This window comes from Dermochelys coriacea, chromosome 1 (genome assembly GCF_009764565.3).
Source record: "Dermochelys coriacea isolate rDerCor1 chromosome 1, rDerCor1.pri.v4, whole genome shotgun sequence".
Taxonomy (NCBI): domain Eukaryota; kingdom Metazoa; phylum Chordata; order Testudines; family Dermochelyidae; genus Dermochelys; species Dermochelys coriacea.
In genome coordinates, this window is record NC_050068.2 from 265,127,871 (window position 1) to 265,146,043 (window position 18,173).

General features: G+C 44.6%; 1 protein-coding gene across 1 annotated transcript; it reads right to left on the reverse strand.

Moving 5' to 3' along the window:
• Positions 1–9,811: 9,811 nt before the first annotated feature.
• On the reverse strand, positions 9,812–17,417 carry LOC119845097 (matrix Gla protein-like). Its single transcript, XM_038376898.2, has 5 exons — positions 17,340–17,417; positions 14,220–14,362; positions 13,250–13,285; positions 11,484–11,559; positions 9,812–10,192 (listed from the first exon to the last, which is right to left on the reverse strand). Exons 2-5 carry the CDS (start codon positions 14,278–14,280, stop codon positions 10,048–10,050), a joined length of 318 nt encoding a protein of 105 aa, XP_038232826.1. The 5' UTR covers positions 14,281–14,362; positions 17,340–17,417; the 3' UTR covers positions 9,812–10,047.
• Between the last annotated feature and the right edge of the window lie 756 nt (positions 17,418–18,173).

Sequence of the window (18,173 nt, forward strand, 5' to 3'; positions counted from 1 at the left end):
CCAAGGGTCCATTATATATCTGTGTGTGTATGTGTGCTATACAGCTAGCTCTCTGTGTATGGGTATGAGAAAGTACAGTGCATATGTGTGGAAAACATTTATTAAATCTTAACTCTGCCAAATCAAATGTGATTTTCAGTAGACTAATCAAAGGCACATCTGCAACCTAGGGGCTATGTTTCTGCCAAATGTTAAGATTCCATCAGCTCTGGAGCTATTCAAAGAAAGAGGAAAACATTTTTCTTAGCAGAATAACTGCATTTTTCACCCTTTCATACTTGAAAATGGCTCACTTGATTTGGAAAGACCGTTAGAAAAAAATGTGTCCCTTGCCTGAGAACAAACATATCAAATTTCAGCTGAAAATAGAAAAGCATTAAAAAACCAATGCAAAAATGCCATTTAAAATGGAAACCCTTTAGGCAGCCTTAAGTATAGACCTTGCTATGATTCCTATCTGTAATATCAATGTGTGTAAGTATTTAATAATAGATTTACTTGGAGAGCATTATTCAGCCACTAGATTCCTCTGGGCTCTGTACAGATTTTCAGAAAACATGTGTTTCCTGATAAATAAATGAGACCTAGTTGAAACTCAAGCTGTGTGGAAGTCTGCTTGTTTGTGTCTATAGTTTATATTTATTCAGTTTAATAAGCGCTTCCAGTTTAAGATGGTATGTGGTCCCATATATTATGGCAATGTGTATGTATGGAATACATGAAGATGTGGAGTGCTATAAAGGATTTAAAAGATGAGTTTTAGATAGCTGGATTGCTCATAATTGGTACAGCCATGAGTAAATTATGCAGGTGATCTCAAATGAGCACTGCTAAAACCTTTATACCATACCACATTATGCTTTATTCTCTTCATGCCATGTATTGTACGGGGGGGGGGGAAGATTTTATAAACATATCAGAACCCTTTTTTATTGCATTGTGATTGTTTCTTATATCTCTACACATGTAACTCTATATGCCTTAATTGGCATTTGTTCATCTGTTCAGAGCTCAGACATAAAAATGTTACAACTTTAAGATCTGATATCTTGGGATTTTCAAGATCTAGATGTAAGTTCTGCTTTGGGCCCCATTGGAAAGTTGGGAATTTCCCCTTTCAAGTTCTGTAGAGAACCCATTTCTAAGCTTCTAAGCATCATGAGATCAGACCACTGGTGGAGAACTAAATATTGCCTGTGCTACAGTCTCAAACTTGGGTAAATTTGTGATCTGGCATATGGGGAAATTGCACATTTGGGGGAAAGAGGCAGGGTGTTTTTAAGCATCTCTTTAGAATGTTAGAATCAGTCTCGGAGGACATAGATTATATGGCAGTATTCGGATGAGATGCTCCAGGGTCAATAAAACCTCAGCAACATGCACTCCCCCTTCCCTCCCACAGATGTTAGCAGAACTCCCTATGGGCTTATTTCAACTATTCCCATTTAAAAAAAATAAAAATCCACTATTAAAAATTTTTCAACCTCTAAAAATCTGTTTCACCTTTTGAAAATAGCTCAATGTCTCCAGGCTGCACTGCATGTGCCACAGATGATTTCAACTTGCTGGGAACAATTCAAAGGATGGTCTGGCCTGAGGTGCAGGAGTTAAGAAAAAGTTATATGGGGCCTTTCTATACATCTCCAGACAATTCAAACTAAAGGCAGCTGAGCCACCAGTGTGCAATAATTGCACTGCTACAGGAATCCTTGGTGATGGTCACCCCTCCTCATCCCAGTCCTGAAAATGACGGTATACATACTGACCATACACACACAATGCCACCATAGAACAGGAACCATTAGTAATGCCTGCTTCTCTCTTCTATGTTCCCTACCAGAACTGCACCTCTGTCACCACAACAGGAGCCATTAAAAAAGAAAGTATTGGTGTGAGTGGATATGTAGCAGAAAACTGTAAATCGAATTGATGTAACTGATATCGTTTCTCTAAAGTATATGCTTTCTTTTTTCAACAAACCTAATCCACCTCCTCCCTTTGATCTGGGAAGGACTGGGATTCTGTGAGTTTGTATATCAACCCAACCAGTGCTTTTAACTCTTTTATTCCATATTAGGTTTTGCCTGAGAACCAGGGGATTTGAGTCTCCTCTTACTGTGAATTTACATTGGTTTAATTCCATTGACTTGGCTGGAAGTCCTCCTGAGTAATGTAAATGAGGGAAGAACTAACCCAAGAAGATTAAACTAAACTGGGACAGATACTCAACTGGTGTAAATCAATTTTAGTTGATAAAGTCTGGCAGTGCCACTTCCCACCAGCTGGGAATCTGGCTGTCTCTAGGAGGTTTGCTTTCTGTATGATTTTGTATGTACTTGTGGTTTATAGATGCGGTTAATTTTGTTTGTTTGTTTGTTTCCCTGACAGCTTGAACCAGACATAGAGAAGATTTGTTCTTTTTTCTCTGCACATTTTCCCCTATATTATTTCCATGCTTTTGTGTGAGTTAGTAAGTTTAAGGAAACAATAGACCATTGATTACTTAAAGGCACAAAAGGCTCCTGAATTCTCAAAACAACTTTCTGCAGCTTTAAAATAACCACTCTTTGCCAGGGCCAATGATCATTCGTTGTTTACCACAGCTCCAAAATAAAGATTTAACGCTGGTGCTATATAGTGATGTGCTCCCTGCAGTTTAGTGAGGCAGATGCTGCTTGCCGAGGGTTTAGTCTTTATTTTGGAGCTGTGGTAGAGTCTCCAAAGATAAGATTGAAGCCTGATTATGAACTTGATGCTGTCCTGCTGAAATAAACCAACCAACCCATCTGAAATGCTTCATGTGTGAAGTGATTGCAGAGTAGATTTTTGTTGGTGAAAGTGTAAGGCAATTTGTACAAGGCACTTTGGAGTGATGAGTGTTTTAAAGAAATGAGATATTTTTTGCTTCCTGGAAAGTTTCCTATTTATTTATTTTTGCTTGTCATATCTCAAAAAGACTTGACCTAGAGACTTTACATTTGTTTCATCCTGTTGGGCTCGATAACCATTAGTTCCTTTGGCTAGTTTAGAAGAGTTAAGAATTTAGGGTCAGTTGGTGGCTGAGCCATAAACATGTGCTGAGGGAGGGAGGGATGAAAGGAGCCATATCCCCTCTTGAACAGGCCACAAGAAGCCCAGGTACAATTACAGTCTCTGTGCTTCCTTTGCGTGCTCTAAAGAGAGTGGCAGAGAGCTAGGGCCAGGCACATGGAGGAGAGTAGGCTTCATTCGTAGTAGAGGCCGTGTCATGCTCTCTGTCTGCGCTGCCCCAGGGAGAGGGTAGATCCACATAACCCCCAACACTGGGATGTTACAACTGGTTGAAAAAAACAGTTTAAAAATGTGACTCTTTCTGTAATATTTTTGAAATGTTTTCCAAGTTCAGGGAAATGTTTAGAAAGTCTAACCATCTCGGTCAGCATCTAAAGGCACAATTGAGCCCTCAGTTATTCCATGCAGTTTTGATAATGTTTGAGCTCCCTGTGATTGCATGTCGGACACTGTAATCTACGCCTGATGCAATGTAGATACTCCAGTGCCTGCATGGTCCTTTGTTGGCAGACCATGCTCCTCTTAATCTGTAGACTTCATGTTTCCTAAAGCTCGGATCAGAACAGCTTCTCCATATACTAGGGGAGGTGGGAGGGAACAGGCACCCAAGAACCACTTGTGGGAAGCAAGGGGAGTCTGAGGGGAGTGGGGAGAGAAAACAATTTAGGATGGAGGAAGTGGGCCCATGTGACCATTGTTGTAGAGTCTGAAAGATCTGTAAGGAGCAGGGAACAGTGCACAGAAAGTGTCTGTGCAGTAGGAGCAGCAGAATTACCATGTGGACTTTCTAAGCCTCATATAGAGGCTTGATGTGGGAATATTCCCTGCCCATGGTTTCTGTCACAGATCCATTCTTAGAAACATTGACTTTTAATTTAAGAATTTTTTTAAAAAAATCATTAAACTTGAGCAAAAATTGAAAACACATATAGCTTCAGGGAAAGGTGCCTTCAAAGAACAATGATAAATAAAAAAAGATTGAAAATGTATAAATGCAAAATTCAGGGCACCCAAACAATCTGAAATCAGTTCCATCCTTTGCCACCCTCTGTGATTATCATATAATCTAAGAAATAAATACTGGTGTCATGTGCAGTGAGGTAAATCCAGAGTAACTCCATTGAAGTCTATGGAGCTACTCTGGATTTACACCCGTGAAACTGAGATTGGCATTTGACCAGAAAGATACTTTTAGGGTATGTCTACACTATGAAATTAGGTTGATTTCATAGAAGTTGATTTTTAGAAATCGATTTTATACAGTCAATTGTGTGTGTCCCCACTAAGCACATTAAATGCGTCCTCACTACCGTGGCTAGCATCGACTCACGGAGCGGTGCACTGTGGGAAGCTATCCCACAGTTCCCGCAATCTCCGCTGCCCATTGGAATTCTGGGTTAAGCTTCCAATGCCTGATGGGGCAAAAACATTGTTGCGGGTGGTTGGGGGTATATGTCGTCAGGTCCCCCTCCCTCCCTTCCTCCCTCCATAAAAGCAATGGCAGACAATCATTTCGCGCCTTTTTTCCTGGGTTACCCATGCAGACAACATACTATGGCAAGCATGGAGCCCACTCAGCTCACCATCACCGTACGTCTCCTGAGTACTGCTGGCAGACATGGTACGGCACTACTACACAGCAGCAGCTCCTTGCCTTCATGGCAGACAGTGCAGTACGACTGATAGCCGTCGTATGTCTCCTGGGTGCTCCTGGCAGACCTCGGTGAGGTCGATAGGGGTGCCTGGACAGACATGGCTATCCTCTTCTTAGAGCACCGAATGGGAGTGACTCCAGGTCATTCTCTTCTTTAAGTTTCGTCTCATGGCAATTCAGTCCTGCCTGGAATATCATGCGAGCTGAAGGCTTCTGTCTTAGGCTGCTCTCCCAGCCGGCAGCACCGCGCGGTCGCACCTATCCCAGCCTACCCCTTTCTCCCATGGCTCATGAAGCCTGGACAGTAGTAAGGAGCAGTTCAACTATAGGCTGAGCAAGTGCAGAATGGTGGTAGAATGTGCCTTTGGAAGTTTAAAAGCTCGCTGGTGCTGTTTGCTGACTAGGTCAGACCTCAGCACAACCAACATTCCCATTGTTATTACTGTTTGCTGTGCGCTCCATAATATCTGTGAGAGTAAGGGGGAGATGTTTATGGCAGGATGGGAGGTTGAGACAAATCGCCTGGTGTCCAATTTTGAGCAGCCAGACACCAGAGCGATTAGAAGAGCACAGCAAGGCACCTGCGCATCAGAGAGGTTTTGAAAACCAGTTTCATGACTGGCCAGGCTTCGGTGTGACAGTTGTGTGTGTTTCTCCTTGATGCAAACCTGACCCCTTTGTTTATTTTAATTCTCTGTAAGCCAACCACCCTCCCCCCTTCAAAATAAAGTAACTATTGTTTTGAAACCATGCATTCTTTCTTTATTAATTTTTTTAAAAAATGAGATAACGGACAAGGTAGCCTGGATGGCGTGGGGGAGGAGGGAAGGACAAGGCCACATTGCTTATTGTAGCCACACTAAAAATCAAAATGTTTGAATGACAGCCTTCTGTTGCTTGGGCCATCCTCTGGAGTGGAGTGGCTGGGTGCCCGGAGCCTCCCCCCCGTGTTCTTGGGCGTCTGGGTGAGGAGGCTATGGAACATGAGGTGGAGGGTAGGCAGTTATACAGTGAATGCAGTGGGGGTCCTGCTCTTTTTGGCTTTCCTGCAGCTCCAACAGATGCTTCATCATGTCTGTTTGCTCCCCCATTAGCCTCCGCATGGCATCCTGCCTCCGCTCTTCATGCTCACTTAATTCTTTCCTGGCCTCTGCCACTGAATGCCTCCATGCATTAAGCTGTGCTCTATCAGTGCAGGGGGACTGCATGAGCTCAGAAAACATATCATCGCCAGTGCGTTGTTTTTTTTCACCTTCTAATCTGCAATAACCTCAGGGATGGAGATGATAGGGGGAGCATAGAAACATTCTACAGTTCTGGGGGGACTGCACCTGTGCTGCTGAATGCTGCTGAGCTCACCACGCTGACCAAACAGGAAATGAAATTCAAAAGTTCCTGGGGCTTTTCCTGTGTACCTGGCTAGTGCATCGGAGTTCAAAGTGCTGTCCAGAGCGGTCACAATGGAGCACTCTGGGATAGCTCCCAGAGGCTAATAACATCGATTTGAATCCACACTACCCCATATTCAACCCAGCAAGGTAAAATTTACAGAAGTTGATTTTAATAGCCCTTTAGGTCGACGGAACAGGGTTGCTTGTGTAGACGCATTCATTTTTAAATTGATGTAACGCGTCTAAAATCGACCTAACTCTGTAGTGTAGACCAGGGCTACATCATGCATAGCTGCACTCTGGCGTATCTGGCTAGTAATCTTGGGCTACTTCTGCCCTGCAATAAAAAACCCACAGCACCAAATCTCAGAGCCCATGTCAACTGACTTGGGCTTGGGCTGCAGAGCTAAAAATTATGGTGTAGGCATTCAGGCATTAGCTGGAGCTGGGCTCTGAATCCCTCCCCACTCTTAGGATCTCAGATTCTGGGCTCCAGCCCGAGCCCAAACACCTGCACTGCAATTTTCAGCCCTGCAGCCCAAGCTCCATGAGTCCAAGTCAGCTGACTCGGACCAGCTGCAGCCATGCCACAGGTCTTTTATTGTAATGAGGACATGCCCTTAGAAATGTTTTGATTAGGGTTTCATATATAGAAGAATTTTAAATGCTTCTTGTGGTGTGTATGTCCCAAGTTTGCCTGTGAATTTGACAAAGGCTGAAGTTTGTTTATGGAAGATCTTTGTTTATAATATGTAAAGTAGATGAGGGTCTATGCTTAATCTCACAGTATATCAACAAATGGGCATCTTATACCTCATAGCCCTTGGTGGTTTTCTACTTCTATATTTGGGTATTTGCATATGAATCTGAGGAAGCCTGGAGCCTTGAATACTGAAGCAAGGTATATTTAGCAGATAGAAAAGACTTTATCTGTTTTAAGATCCCCACAGCTGCAAATATCCAAACAGCTCTGGTTGCTAATGGACTGGGGAGGTATTTACATATTCGTGTATGGCAGCACTGGCTTCTATTGATAATGTCAGAAGGGCTTTGCTACCTCTTTGGTGTTGATATAAGTCACAGTGTCTTAGATGTTTGTGTTCTTCTCTTGTGAACGAGACGTGAATCCTTGGGTGGTCTGGGCATGGTATTCAGGGATCAAGCTGTGTCTTGATTACAGATGAGGTGTGGACAGAAATGGGGACAAAGTTAAATCTGTTTGGATGAATTTAGCTGGGCATTTCCAAACATTGGTGGTTTTAAGCATAACCTTAACTTTGAATTTTCTGGCTTTCTAAAAATTGGGGTTATTTATTATTTGTTTGTTTGTTTATTTTCAGCTACCATGCTCTTTTAAGACATTTTCCCCAGCAGTCACCAACTTTCAATCTTAACACACTATTTTAACTTAAAATGAATATACAAGCTCCTTGTCAGACTATATGATGGATTTTCAGCCAAAGATGCACATAGACTCCCTGACACAAGGTGTACCAAGTGTATATCTACCACTGAAACAACTTCTGAGGACGCACAGATAACAGAAAGCCCTTGTCCGCTGTCTTTCAGAGTAGCAGCCGTCTTAGCCTGCCTGCCCCAGCCTCTTGCTCACAGAAGAGCAGGAAGGGAACTGGAAGCAGGCAGGTGTGGGCCTGGGGGCAGAGTGTGGGCGGGGCCATGCAAGGCTGTTTGGGGAGGCACCGCCTTCCCCTGCCCATTCTACCCTCCAGCCATGCTCCTCCCACCGCTGCTGTGCCGCTGTGTTGCTCCTGCCCTCTGCCTTAGAGCCCCTGGCCAGCCGCACCTGGGACTCTCCTGCTTGCTGCGCAGAGTGGGGGAGGGGGCGCTGATGTCAGAGTGTCCCCCTCGCCCGGCTTCCCCCACCGATGTACCGCATCTCCGCAGAGCAGGAGTTCCTGTTACTTCTTGGTACTTCCTGCAATGCACATATATCCTCTTTAATTTTATTCTTTCAAAGTGCTGTTATTTTAGTTTTTTGACTGGTATATGCATTTCATAATTTTATTTCTCACTTATGCTTAAATTTAATTCTTTGTGGAGTGAGTTCTAAAAAGCCTAACCTGTCCTGGCTGGTGTAATTATCCCTATGGTAACATTTAAAAAATACATATTAAATCTAGGTTTTTTCTTTCAACTGGTAGTGCGCATCTGCACCTTTCCTCAATATTGGTGCACATAACCAAATTCATTCCGCATGTGGATGGAAATAATTAGAGGGAATATTGCTGCTGGCCTCTAAAACAGTGGCTCTCAACCTTTCCAGACTACTGTACCCCTTTCATGAGTCTGATTTGTCTTGCATACCCCAAATTTCACCTAATTTAAAAACGACTTGCTTACAAAATCAGATATAATCATACAAAAGTATCCCAGCACACTATTACTGGAAAATTGCTTATTTTCTCATTTTTACCATATACTTGTATAATAAATCGATTGGAATATAAATATTGTATTTACAGTGTATAGTATAGTAGAGCAGTATAAACAACTTATTGTCTGTATGAAATTTTAGTTTGTACTGGCTTTGCTAGTGCTTTTTATGTACCCTGTTGTAAAACTAGGCAAATATCTAGATGAGTTTATGTACCTCATGGAAGACCTCTGTGTACCCCCAGGGGTATGTGTACCTCTGGTTGAGAACTACTTCCCTAAAAGTGAAGAATACAGTATGTTTACTCCTAAGCATCTACCACAATATACCTGCACATATATGCCAAATGTGTATACTGTGCCTAAGGCTCAGGTCTTCTTTTGTCCCCTGGGGCCTACAGATTCCAGAGAAGGCAGCAAGAGAAAGGAGGGATATATTATACGGGTGGTATTTTGCCCTGTGAGTTCTGTCTGATTTCCCAACACAGCAAGAAAGAGGAGCAGAGCAAGAAAGAACAGGGTCTGTTTCATACAATAGTTTCTCATTTTATCAGCTGAGAATATTTCTGCATTATACTTCAGAGAAAAGGTGAGATGATTAAATACAATGGAAGTTCCATTGCTTGAGAATAAACAAGGGCTGTAGAGTATTCTGTAGCATACAGAACAGACCTGCATCATCACAAATGGGGAAGTTGTATGGACATGATGTCATTTAGCAGGCCTTTTCCATCATTAACTTCTCTGCCTACATTTTTCACAAGTGATTAGAATCTTTGGGTCCCACTTGAAACACCTTGAAGGGGCTTGATTTTCAGAAAGTATTGAGAACCCATTCACTGAAAATCAGGCCTCTTAAAGATGTCTCAAGTTAGGCACCCAAAATCACTAGTCACTTGTGAAAATTTAAGCCGATTTCAGACCCCAGAGCAGTGGTGGGCAATCTGCAGCCTGCGGGCTGCATGTGACCCATCAGGGTAATCCACTGGTGGCCCGCCAGACAGTTTGTTTACATTTTCATGGCCACCTGAAGGTCCCAGTGGCCGTGGTTCACTGTTCCCAGACAATGGCAGCTATGGGCGGCCATGTAAATGTAAACAAACTGTCTGGCGGCCTGCCAGCACATTACCCTGATGGGCTGCGAGCAACCCACAGGCTGCAGGTTGCCCACCACTGCCCCAGAGTATAGAGGTCAGAGTCCTGATTGTGTTACAGCCTTTAAAATGCATCTGATTCATAGATGTTCAAATTTACCACAGTACTGTTGTTGAGAGAAAAACTAACCCTCCCTGTAGAAGATCCACAAAGCATCACAAAGAAATAGTAACAAACCAACAGTTTATTGGGTAATAAACACCCACATCCTGGCTCCTGTCCAACCTCCTCTACAGCAGCATTGGGCTAATTAACACAAAATCTAGGAATCCTTGGTTACAGGTGAGTGAAGCAGTGGGCAGGCAGGATAACATATAGTTAACAAGCAACTTAATAGGTTTCAGAGACATTGCTCTTTCTAGGTACAGAACCCGGGCTCCAGGCACCAGGGATGGGAACTTGTTACTCAAATTTGCCCCTCCGCTGCCCAAAGTAGCGCTTATAGGCAGCGATATAGCCATGGTGCATGGCGTAGCGCTCACAGGGGTTGTAATCCTCGCAGATCTCTCGCTGGCGTTCCTGGGGGGTCTTATAGCGTTCTCTGATCCTGCATATGCAAGGAAGGGGAAGGGGAGGAGAGAGCAAGTTGTGATTTTAAACTTTGCTGTTTGTGACCAGGTCCTCCTGACCCACCTTCCCACACATGTCTCTACAGTTCTTTCAGCTCTCCTTGGCTCTGCCAATGCAATAACCCTGCACTGAGCCCTTTCCCAAGTTCCATTCACAACAGATGGGGCTTGTAGAGGCTCTTGGTGGTGGAGGAGTGGGCCTTGCTTCCCCAGTAGCTCAAACCTGCTGCCATAAACTCTTCATATCTTTCATGTTGCTAGGGATAGGGAAGGGAGCTGGAACATCCCATGAAGGGACCATTTAGCCCTCTCATAGGAGGTCATGTGAACTCATCACCTTCTTTAGAAGAGCAAATTCACAGGGCAACTTAATTACAGTGAACTTTGTTTCTGTTATTCATTTGACATAGCCACATGGAAATTTCAAAACAAGGGCGCCTTCTTTCTGTCCAATACTGGGGCAGATACACCCAAAGTCAGGGAGGCCATTCCCTTTCTGATGCCAACACAAACTGTTAGAGAAGGGTTTTGTCTTGGGAAAATGCTGGACGTACAACCTGGACCTGATTCTGATCTCTGTTCACTTCAGAGTAGCTACACTGAAATCAGTGGAGTTATTGTAGGTCAACAGCAGTGTAAGAGATCAGAGCTGCCTTTGAGTCTTTCTTACACAGAACTGTGCATTTCAGCTCTGGGTTCCTCTCTTCTTCTCTTTCAGGCCTCACCCCCAATCCCCGTTTCTGTCTATTTTAGGGATTTGTATGGCCCCCAGCACAGCACTGTCGTATCTGAGCATCTCATAATCTGTAAACTGTTTATCCTCTCTACACTCCTGTGAGGTAGGGCAGTGCTGTTATGGGGAACTGAAGCACTCAGAGGCTAATTGACTTGACACAAAGGAAGTCTGTGGCAGATCAGGGAAATAACTCGTGTCTCCCCAAGGCCTAGATTGACGTCTAACTGTTGGACCATCCTTCCTCTCAGGATTTACACCAATGATTTCCTCTAGCACTTTCTTCAGACTGATTAGTTAATGACCTATGGGCACTGAGAAGAATTCTTATACTCAAGAACACTCCAAGTTAATCTCCCTCTATTTTCAATCAGTTTTGGGTTCCCCAGTGGGACCCCCAGGCTGAGAGGAAAATTCTGTTTCCAAGTTAATAGCACTGGCCTTCCTCAATGGCACCAACTTAAACTTGGCTTAGGAGAGATCTTCATCTCCCCCAGCCCCCTCTATTAGTGTTCTAAGACCCTACGAAAACATACCTCTCCTGCACCATGAGGTTTCGTCTTGGCTGAGGTCTCATGAAGTCGTTGGCATTTCGTCTGTTAATGAAGGGATCTGATGAGGTGAGAGAGTATTTATTTTGAATTAATGTATAGTTGAAGTGAAGATCATCAGTTACTTACAACAAATCCTGCTCTGCCAACATCCCATTCTCACCTGTCCTCCCATTCACAATGAATTCCTGGACCCCATCAACCTTCTATTTTCACTAGCCTCTTGTACTCCAAAGTCCTGTAAACTACCAGCCTCTCATTGTCATGGGCACCCCATGTTCCTCTAGCCTGACATTCTCACCAGCCTCCTATTCTTCATGACTTCATGTTCTCTATCAACCTGCTACTCTTACTCCATAAATTAATGATGGAAAGAGTCCACTGGATCATTCTGTTCATCCAGCTTCAGCTGCTTGTTTCTTAGAGTCCATTCTCCAGATCAATTTTAAATAACCAGTCAATGGGGCTTCCCTCATTTCTCTAGGAAGATTATTCCACACTCTAATAGATCACATAACTTGATCATTTTCCTTAATATTCAGCCTAAATTGTCCATTATCTAGTATCATCTCTTTGAACCGCACTAAACAGGTTCTTCTCATCTCCCTTTATAGGATTTACATTTGTCAAATACTTATCCAAGATTATCCTATTTTCTTGGGCTGTCATTTGGCCAAGGTACACAGATCTAGTTCTGTTACCCTTTCTCTTCTTCACCCAGTGTCTCTAGCATGTTAAACATTCTGTTGTTTTTCTATATATTCCCTCCCACTCATTGAAATATTTCTGGTATATAGATTAACTACATGTCCCAAGGACTCTCCAGTGCCACGTAAACAAACCCTATCACTGACCTGCAGCCCAGGTCAATGCCTCTATAGATACAGCCCAAAGTCATAGTGGCTCTCTCTTTTTTTTTTTTTTTTGCTACCATTTAATATTACAGGATTATGCCCAGTTTTCGGATCACTATGAACCTAAGATCTCCTTTGTAATTTACTGCTTTCCACGCTTCCCCCTGCCACTGAAGATCTATACTTTGAATTATTTTTTCCCAAAATGTATCAACTTGCATTTGTCCAGGTTAAATCCTTTATCAAAATAAAAATTCTACCCATCTATATTCTGAACTTGCTTAGGTTGCTCTCTATTATTGCTCCTTCCCCAAATTTATCATCCTCTTCAAATTGAATCAACATGCTGTTTACTCCTTTTTCCTAATGAGTACTCGCTCCATGCTGTCATGCCTGCCAATCTTAGCTGCTCCTTGTAGTGAAGAGGGGAAGGCAGTGGGGCGGGGGGTGAGTACCCTTAAAGCATCTAATTAATGGTTTAATACCAGATATGGCATTGGTCTCTGCCACACATCTTAGGCAGCTCTTCCAAAACTCAGTACGTTGCAGTTTAGCAATAGCATTTTCTAAGACCCTTTTCATGGAATATGTCAGTGATCAGAGCTAATTCCAGTTAGTTTTCAGGTAAGATTTGTAAGACATTGTGTCAAATGCTTTCCTGGATTCAATATGTATTTTCTCTTTTTTGTTTCCCCTTCCACTCATCCTGAAATTCTGTCACCAAAGGAATCCAATTTGTCTAGAGTGGTTTATTCTCCCCTTTCTAATTTCTACCAATTCCCCACTCTCGTGCCTGCCAGTCTCAGCTGAACCCCTAGCAGAGTGGTGAAGACAGTGGTGTATGGATGTCCCTTAGTTCTCCTCTAATTTAAACAAAGTAGTAAAATTGTCTCTTACTGACAAACTCATGGGATTCCATACTCTCGTAGGACTCTGGAGAAAGAAGAGAAAAACATTCAGTGAGGCACTGTAGTTATGGAACACAGAATTTTTCACTCACTATTAATAAACCGAAGGGCAGACAGACTGAGAAGTCTCATTCACTGATTAAAAGGAAAAGCAAGGCAAGGAATAGTGCAATCTAGTGGTCAGAACAGAGGACTGAACCACGGGTTCTATCCATGGCTATGATTTACTATGTTATCTTTGGGAGCATCATTGACCCTCTGTTCCTTTATGTATCCCTCTGTATAACAGGTAGGACACCTATTTACTTCACAGTGGGGGCAGGTTGCTTGATTAATGAATTCACATTTGTAAAGCCCTTTGAGATCTTTAGATGGAAAATGCTATAGAAGTACAAATCACCACCAAATATGCATATTTCAGTGCAAGGTCAGATTGGTCCATTAATATGCAAGTGTATTCATTCTAGAGAAAATGGGAGACATTCAAAAGGAGAAAGGGAAGGGGGAGGAAAAAATCTTGCTCGCCATTAACAAAGGAAAGGCAGGCAGCTGAGGATGCAACAGAATCCATTCCCTCCAGTGCATCCACAAGTTGTTGTTGACAAAGGAAGGACTAATTTAGGTTTCTTCTATCTCCTCTGTCTATGATCCACACAGATTGGGATTGTCGGGGATGTAGGGATAGTTTGCAGTGGTGACCGAATAGTCTGTGGTAAAGAGAGAGGGTCTGAAGTGCAGGCGGCTCTAGACTGGAGGCAAAGGTATCTAGGTGATTGAGCTCTGGAGTAGAGGCAGAGTGATCTGACACTATGGTAGAGGGAGTTCTGGGGTGGAGGATGGGCAAGAAGGCAGCAACAGATAAGGGGAGATAAACATCAAAGCAAAACATCTGAACAGACCAAGAGATGTTTGTGGCTGGCTGACACTCCAAACAAGCTCCAATAAAAGAGGTCACCTACCATAGCAGAAAGCTGCCACCATCAAAACAGCGAGGAGCGTGAGGAGGATAAGGGTCCGCATTGTGTGGGAGTCACTCTCTCTTGCACTCTCTCGCTCTGTCTTACTCTCTTTCCACTGAAGGCAGCGGGAAATTCTGGACAGACTGCAAAGTTAGCAGTGGAGTGTTTATTATGAAAGCAGCAGCTGGGAGGGGAGGAATCAGATGAAGGAGCCTGGGGAAGGTTGGGCCTGGCTAGCACTCGCCTTCTGTGGGACTGTTACAAAACACCCTCTATAAACAGGTCTAATCAGGCTTTGGTGATGGGGTAGCACGCTCCCTTCCCTGCCCTTGCTGCAGGGGGACGGTGCAAGAGTTCAAAGGGAGGTGAGCTGTTAACACTGCATGTCCAGAAATGTTGAACTATATGAGTGTAATTCCAGACACTGAGGAGGACCACATATGTTTTCCTCCCTAATTCCTCCTCTGATCTCCGCTTCTTGCCATCACCACCCTTGATCCAGATACACAGAGCTCATACTGTCTGTCAGCTCCACAGCTGGAAGGAATGGGAGCAACCCCCTGCTTTCTGGAGAGATGGGAAAATTTGATCTCAAACGTTCCACCCTTGGCTTCCCCTGAGACTGGTCCCTAATGTACCCCAGTTCTGCTCTGGTTGAACTCCATCTGCCAGGGGAAAGAGAGAAGTTCAGTCCTGTTGTTTCCCCCATACATACTCTACTGTGCCCTTCATGGTACTCAAACCCTGACAGGATCCCCACCCTCTGCTGGGATTATTGTTAGTTCACATGTATATTGCTGTAGTCCCTAGAAACCTGTCTCTACATTTATTCTCTGGGATCCACACAAACACTGCTCCCTAAGTAGAATGGGTCCACCTCTTCTTTGGGTGAAGGATGGATCCTTTGCTCTGAGCTGCTGACTCTTGGAACGTGATTTGATGCTAACGCTCTTCCCTGCCATACAGGGGACCCAGGGTCAAATTAAATCCATTGCTCTGCAGGAGCCAGAAGTACTGCACAGTCTGCTTCAGTGGTTCAGAAAACATACTCTGACTTGCTATGTGGGAAGCTCTAGTCCAGTTTCCAGCACCAGGCTAGCTGGCCCTGCGGGGGAATCATAGAATATCAGGGTTGGAAGGGACCTCAGGAAGCCATCTAGTCCAACCCCCTGCTCAAAGCAGGACCAATCCCCAGTTTTTTCCCCAGATCCCTAAATGGCCCCCTCAAGGATTGAGCTCATAACCCTGGGTTTAGCAGACCAATGCTCAAACCACTGAGCTATCCCTCCCCACTGTCATCTGTAGTCTCATGGCTGCCAACTCAAAGAGAAGAGAGATGGGATCAGTGGTTTCACTTAAACCACATGTGAAGCCACAGCCAGAGCAGCATGTGTGAGGACAAGACACACTAGGCAATGGCTTCATCTGAGCTGGGCAGTGGTAAGAGGCCATTCCAGCCAAATGGAGCTCACTGAGGAGCTGTGATGTAACTCCCCTTGCCCCAGGCCAGCCTGTGGGATTGCAAACAGTTTTCCAGGAGTCTGGAGCTGTCACACAGCCTGGGCAATGGGCACAAATCCAGCTCAGTTCATTTCCTGAGACCAGTGAGACAGTTGCAGTTGTCACTGTTACTCCTTGCCATTGTGGTTACACGTGTACAATCCTCTCCTGGAGGATCCACACTCTGCATGTGCCTCCATGGAACAGGAACCCTATAACGCACCAGTATTTTGCCAGGAACCAAATGATTCCCTACTGATCTGAGCCTTGGACCTGTGAAAGGACTAGATTACTCTGGGCTTTGCCAATCACTCTACCAATGCCAAGAAACAGTTAACTCCAAACTCACAGCTCTTGTCCAGATCCTCTGATCCTTTGGGAGAGAAAAAGACCTGAAATCAGTAGAGCCTGTACCCAGGGGCCCCCAGTGAGAATAAGGTGCTTTTCTTCTTCCTTTTGCCTAACACAGGAGAGGATGACCACATACCACGCCTTCCCCCCTTTCTACCACCAGCCCCATTCCAGCTCATACCCATGTACTGATTCCTCATACACAGTCCTCAGCATAGGATGAAGAGGAACCCCCAGTTACTCTGTGGTAAAGAGCAGAAATAGGATCTGATATGCCCTGCTCCCATTCCCCTCTGATCCCTTTTCCCCAGTTCCCTTTCCTCTCCCTGCACACCAGCACCTCCTGGATTTGAGAGCAGTGGTCTGCTCTTTTTAAGGGAGCCTATGAGCCTGGGTAAGGATTTGTTGCATTCCTTGCAGTTCAGGGATTTTTACAGAGTGTGGATTTTATGGGTTTAAATCATGGCCACTCTAGCAGCCTATGGGAAGGCTGAAGTGAGAGGGATAAGGAGTGAGCTTGGAGAGACGATGACTGGCACATAGAGAGGGAGATGCTGGAAAGGTGCTGGTGATGGGGTTGCACATTGATAAATGCCATTACCAACCCCTCTCCATGTACCTGTCTTATCCTTCAGTGCTGAGTCCTCAGGGTCACTGCCCCAGCCTCTGCTTTCTTCCCAAGACACTCAGCGCTCCCAGAATGCCTGTGGCATCACACACACTGCCACCACAGAAGTGAGGGCATGTCATAAACGGGCATTAGCCCAAACACTTCGCTTCTATCCACAAACAGACCTTATTGGAAGGCAAATTAACCACCTTTCTGTGCTGTCCTAGGGTGAGCTTCTGTGCTGTTGCTGTGAGAACTGCATTCACTTGCAGAGGCTCATCCCCTGGCTGCCCACCTTACGCACACACATCCCTCCCCAGGAGCTACACCCCCATTACCCCACCAGGTGAAGCCATAAATGCTCACGCCCCATGGTAGAACACACCAAGCCCAACACCTGACTCCCAGCCTTTGCTATCTAACAGCATCCTCTGATGTGCAGTAGTCACAGAACAGAAGCTAATATTAACTGCCTGCAAACTTTGTGGAAATTTCTGCAGTCCCTTGGAAGGGGTAGCGCTGCAAAGGCAGCCCTGGGGCCCTTGTCATGGTGGATGAGATAATAATAGTACATTCCATAGTGTCTCTCTAACATTTTCCTGCTGCAAAGCACTGCACAGACATTAATAACTAACTACAGGACGTCTCTGCATACTCACTCTGGACTTGCTTCCTCTTCAGTCTGCAGCTCTTGTCTAAGGGGGAGTTCTCCTAGTGTCCTGTAGCATTAACTGGAGAAGAGGGAACCTTTTTATTTATTATCAGTGATCAGTGACTCCTCCTCTCCTCTGTCTCCCCCGCTGGATCCACCCTCCACCCCCAGGCTCCCACCTTCTCTGCCAAAAACACCTTCTGCCCTCACTCAGGAAACCAGAAACCTCAGGAAATTGAGCCAGGAGAGAGTGGGGGAGCCAGAGCGGATGCCAGTGGCTAATAGAGTCGAGGCTGTGTCTAGAGCAAGCTATCTGGGTCCAAGCCATTAACCAGCAGTGGGCAGAGGCTCCCTAAATGGAGGTCTAGTCTCTTTCCTTGATGACTGAATTTACCTCCTCCTCACTAACTCTTCTAATAATCATGCACTGAGTCAGAACCACTCTCAGAAGAGCTGGTCAGCAGGAACACCTGCAATGCACTGTGGGATAAGGTCAGAGACTCCCCGCTCCCCTTCCCATCCCCTCACACCTCCCTCACTATTGGCTGGAGTCCCTTCTTAGTGGCACAGTAATGTAGGAGAGAAAAGCTCAGGTGATGTGAGCTCTCTCTCTTGGAGGGGCCTCCAACAATGATTTTCTTTTTCCTCCATTAACAAAGAGATGCCTCAGATGAAGTGAGAAGTACCACACTGACAGAGTGAGCTCAGAGAAGTTGGAACGGTGTGGGAGCTTGTCAGGGTGGCAGCTTCTAAATGAGCTGTTAGTAAAGAAAATCTATTACACGCACTAAGCAAACAACTAAAAACCTTAGCTTCCCATTTACAAAGAAAGATCAAACTT

Coding starts and splice junctions, on each gene's coding strand:
- LOC119845097 (XM_038376898.2), bottom strand. CDS start 14,280: ATGCGGACCCTTATCCTCCTCACGCTCCTCGCTGTTTTGATGGTGGCA. Junction 13,286..14,219: donor GGTGGCAGCTTTCTGCTATG/GTAGGTGACCTC, acceptor TTCTTTCTCCAG/AGTCCTACGAGAGTATGGAA. Junction 10,193..11,483: donor AACCTCATGGTGCAGGAGAG/GTATGTTTTCGT, acceptor TTGCATATGCAG/GATCAGAGAACGCTATAAGA.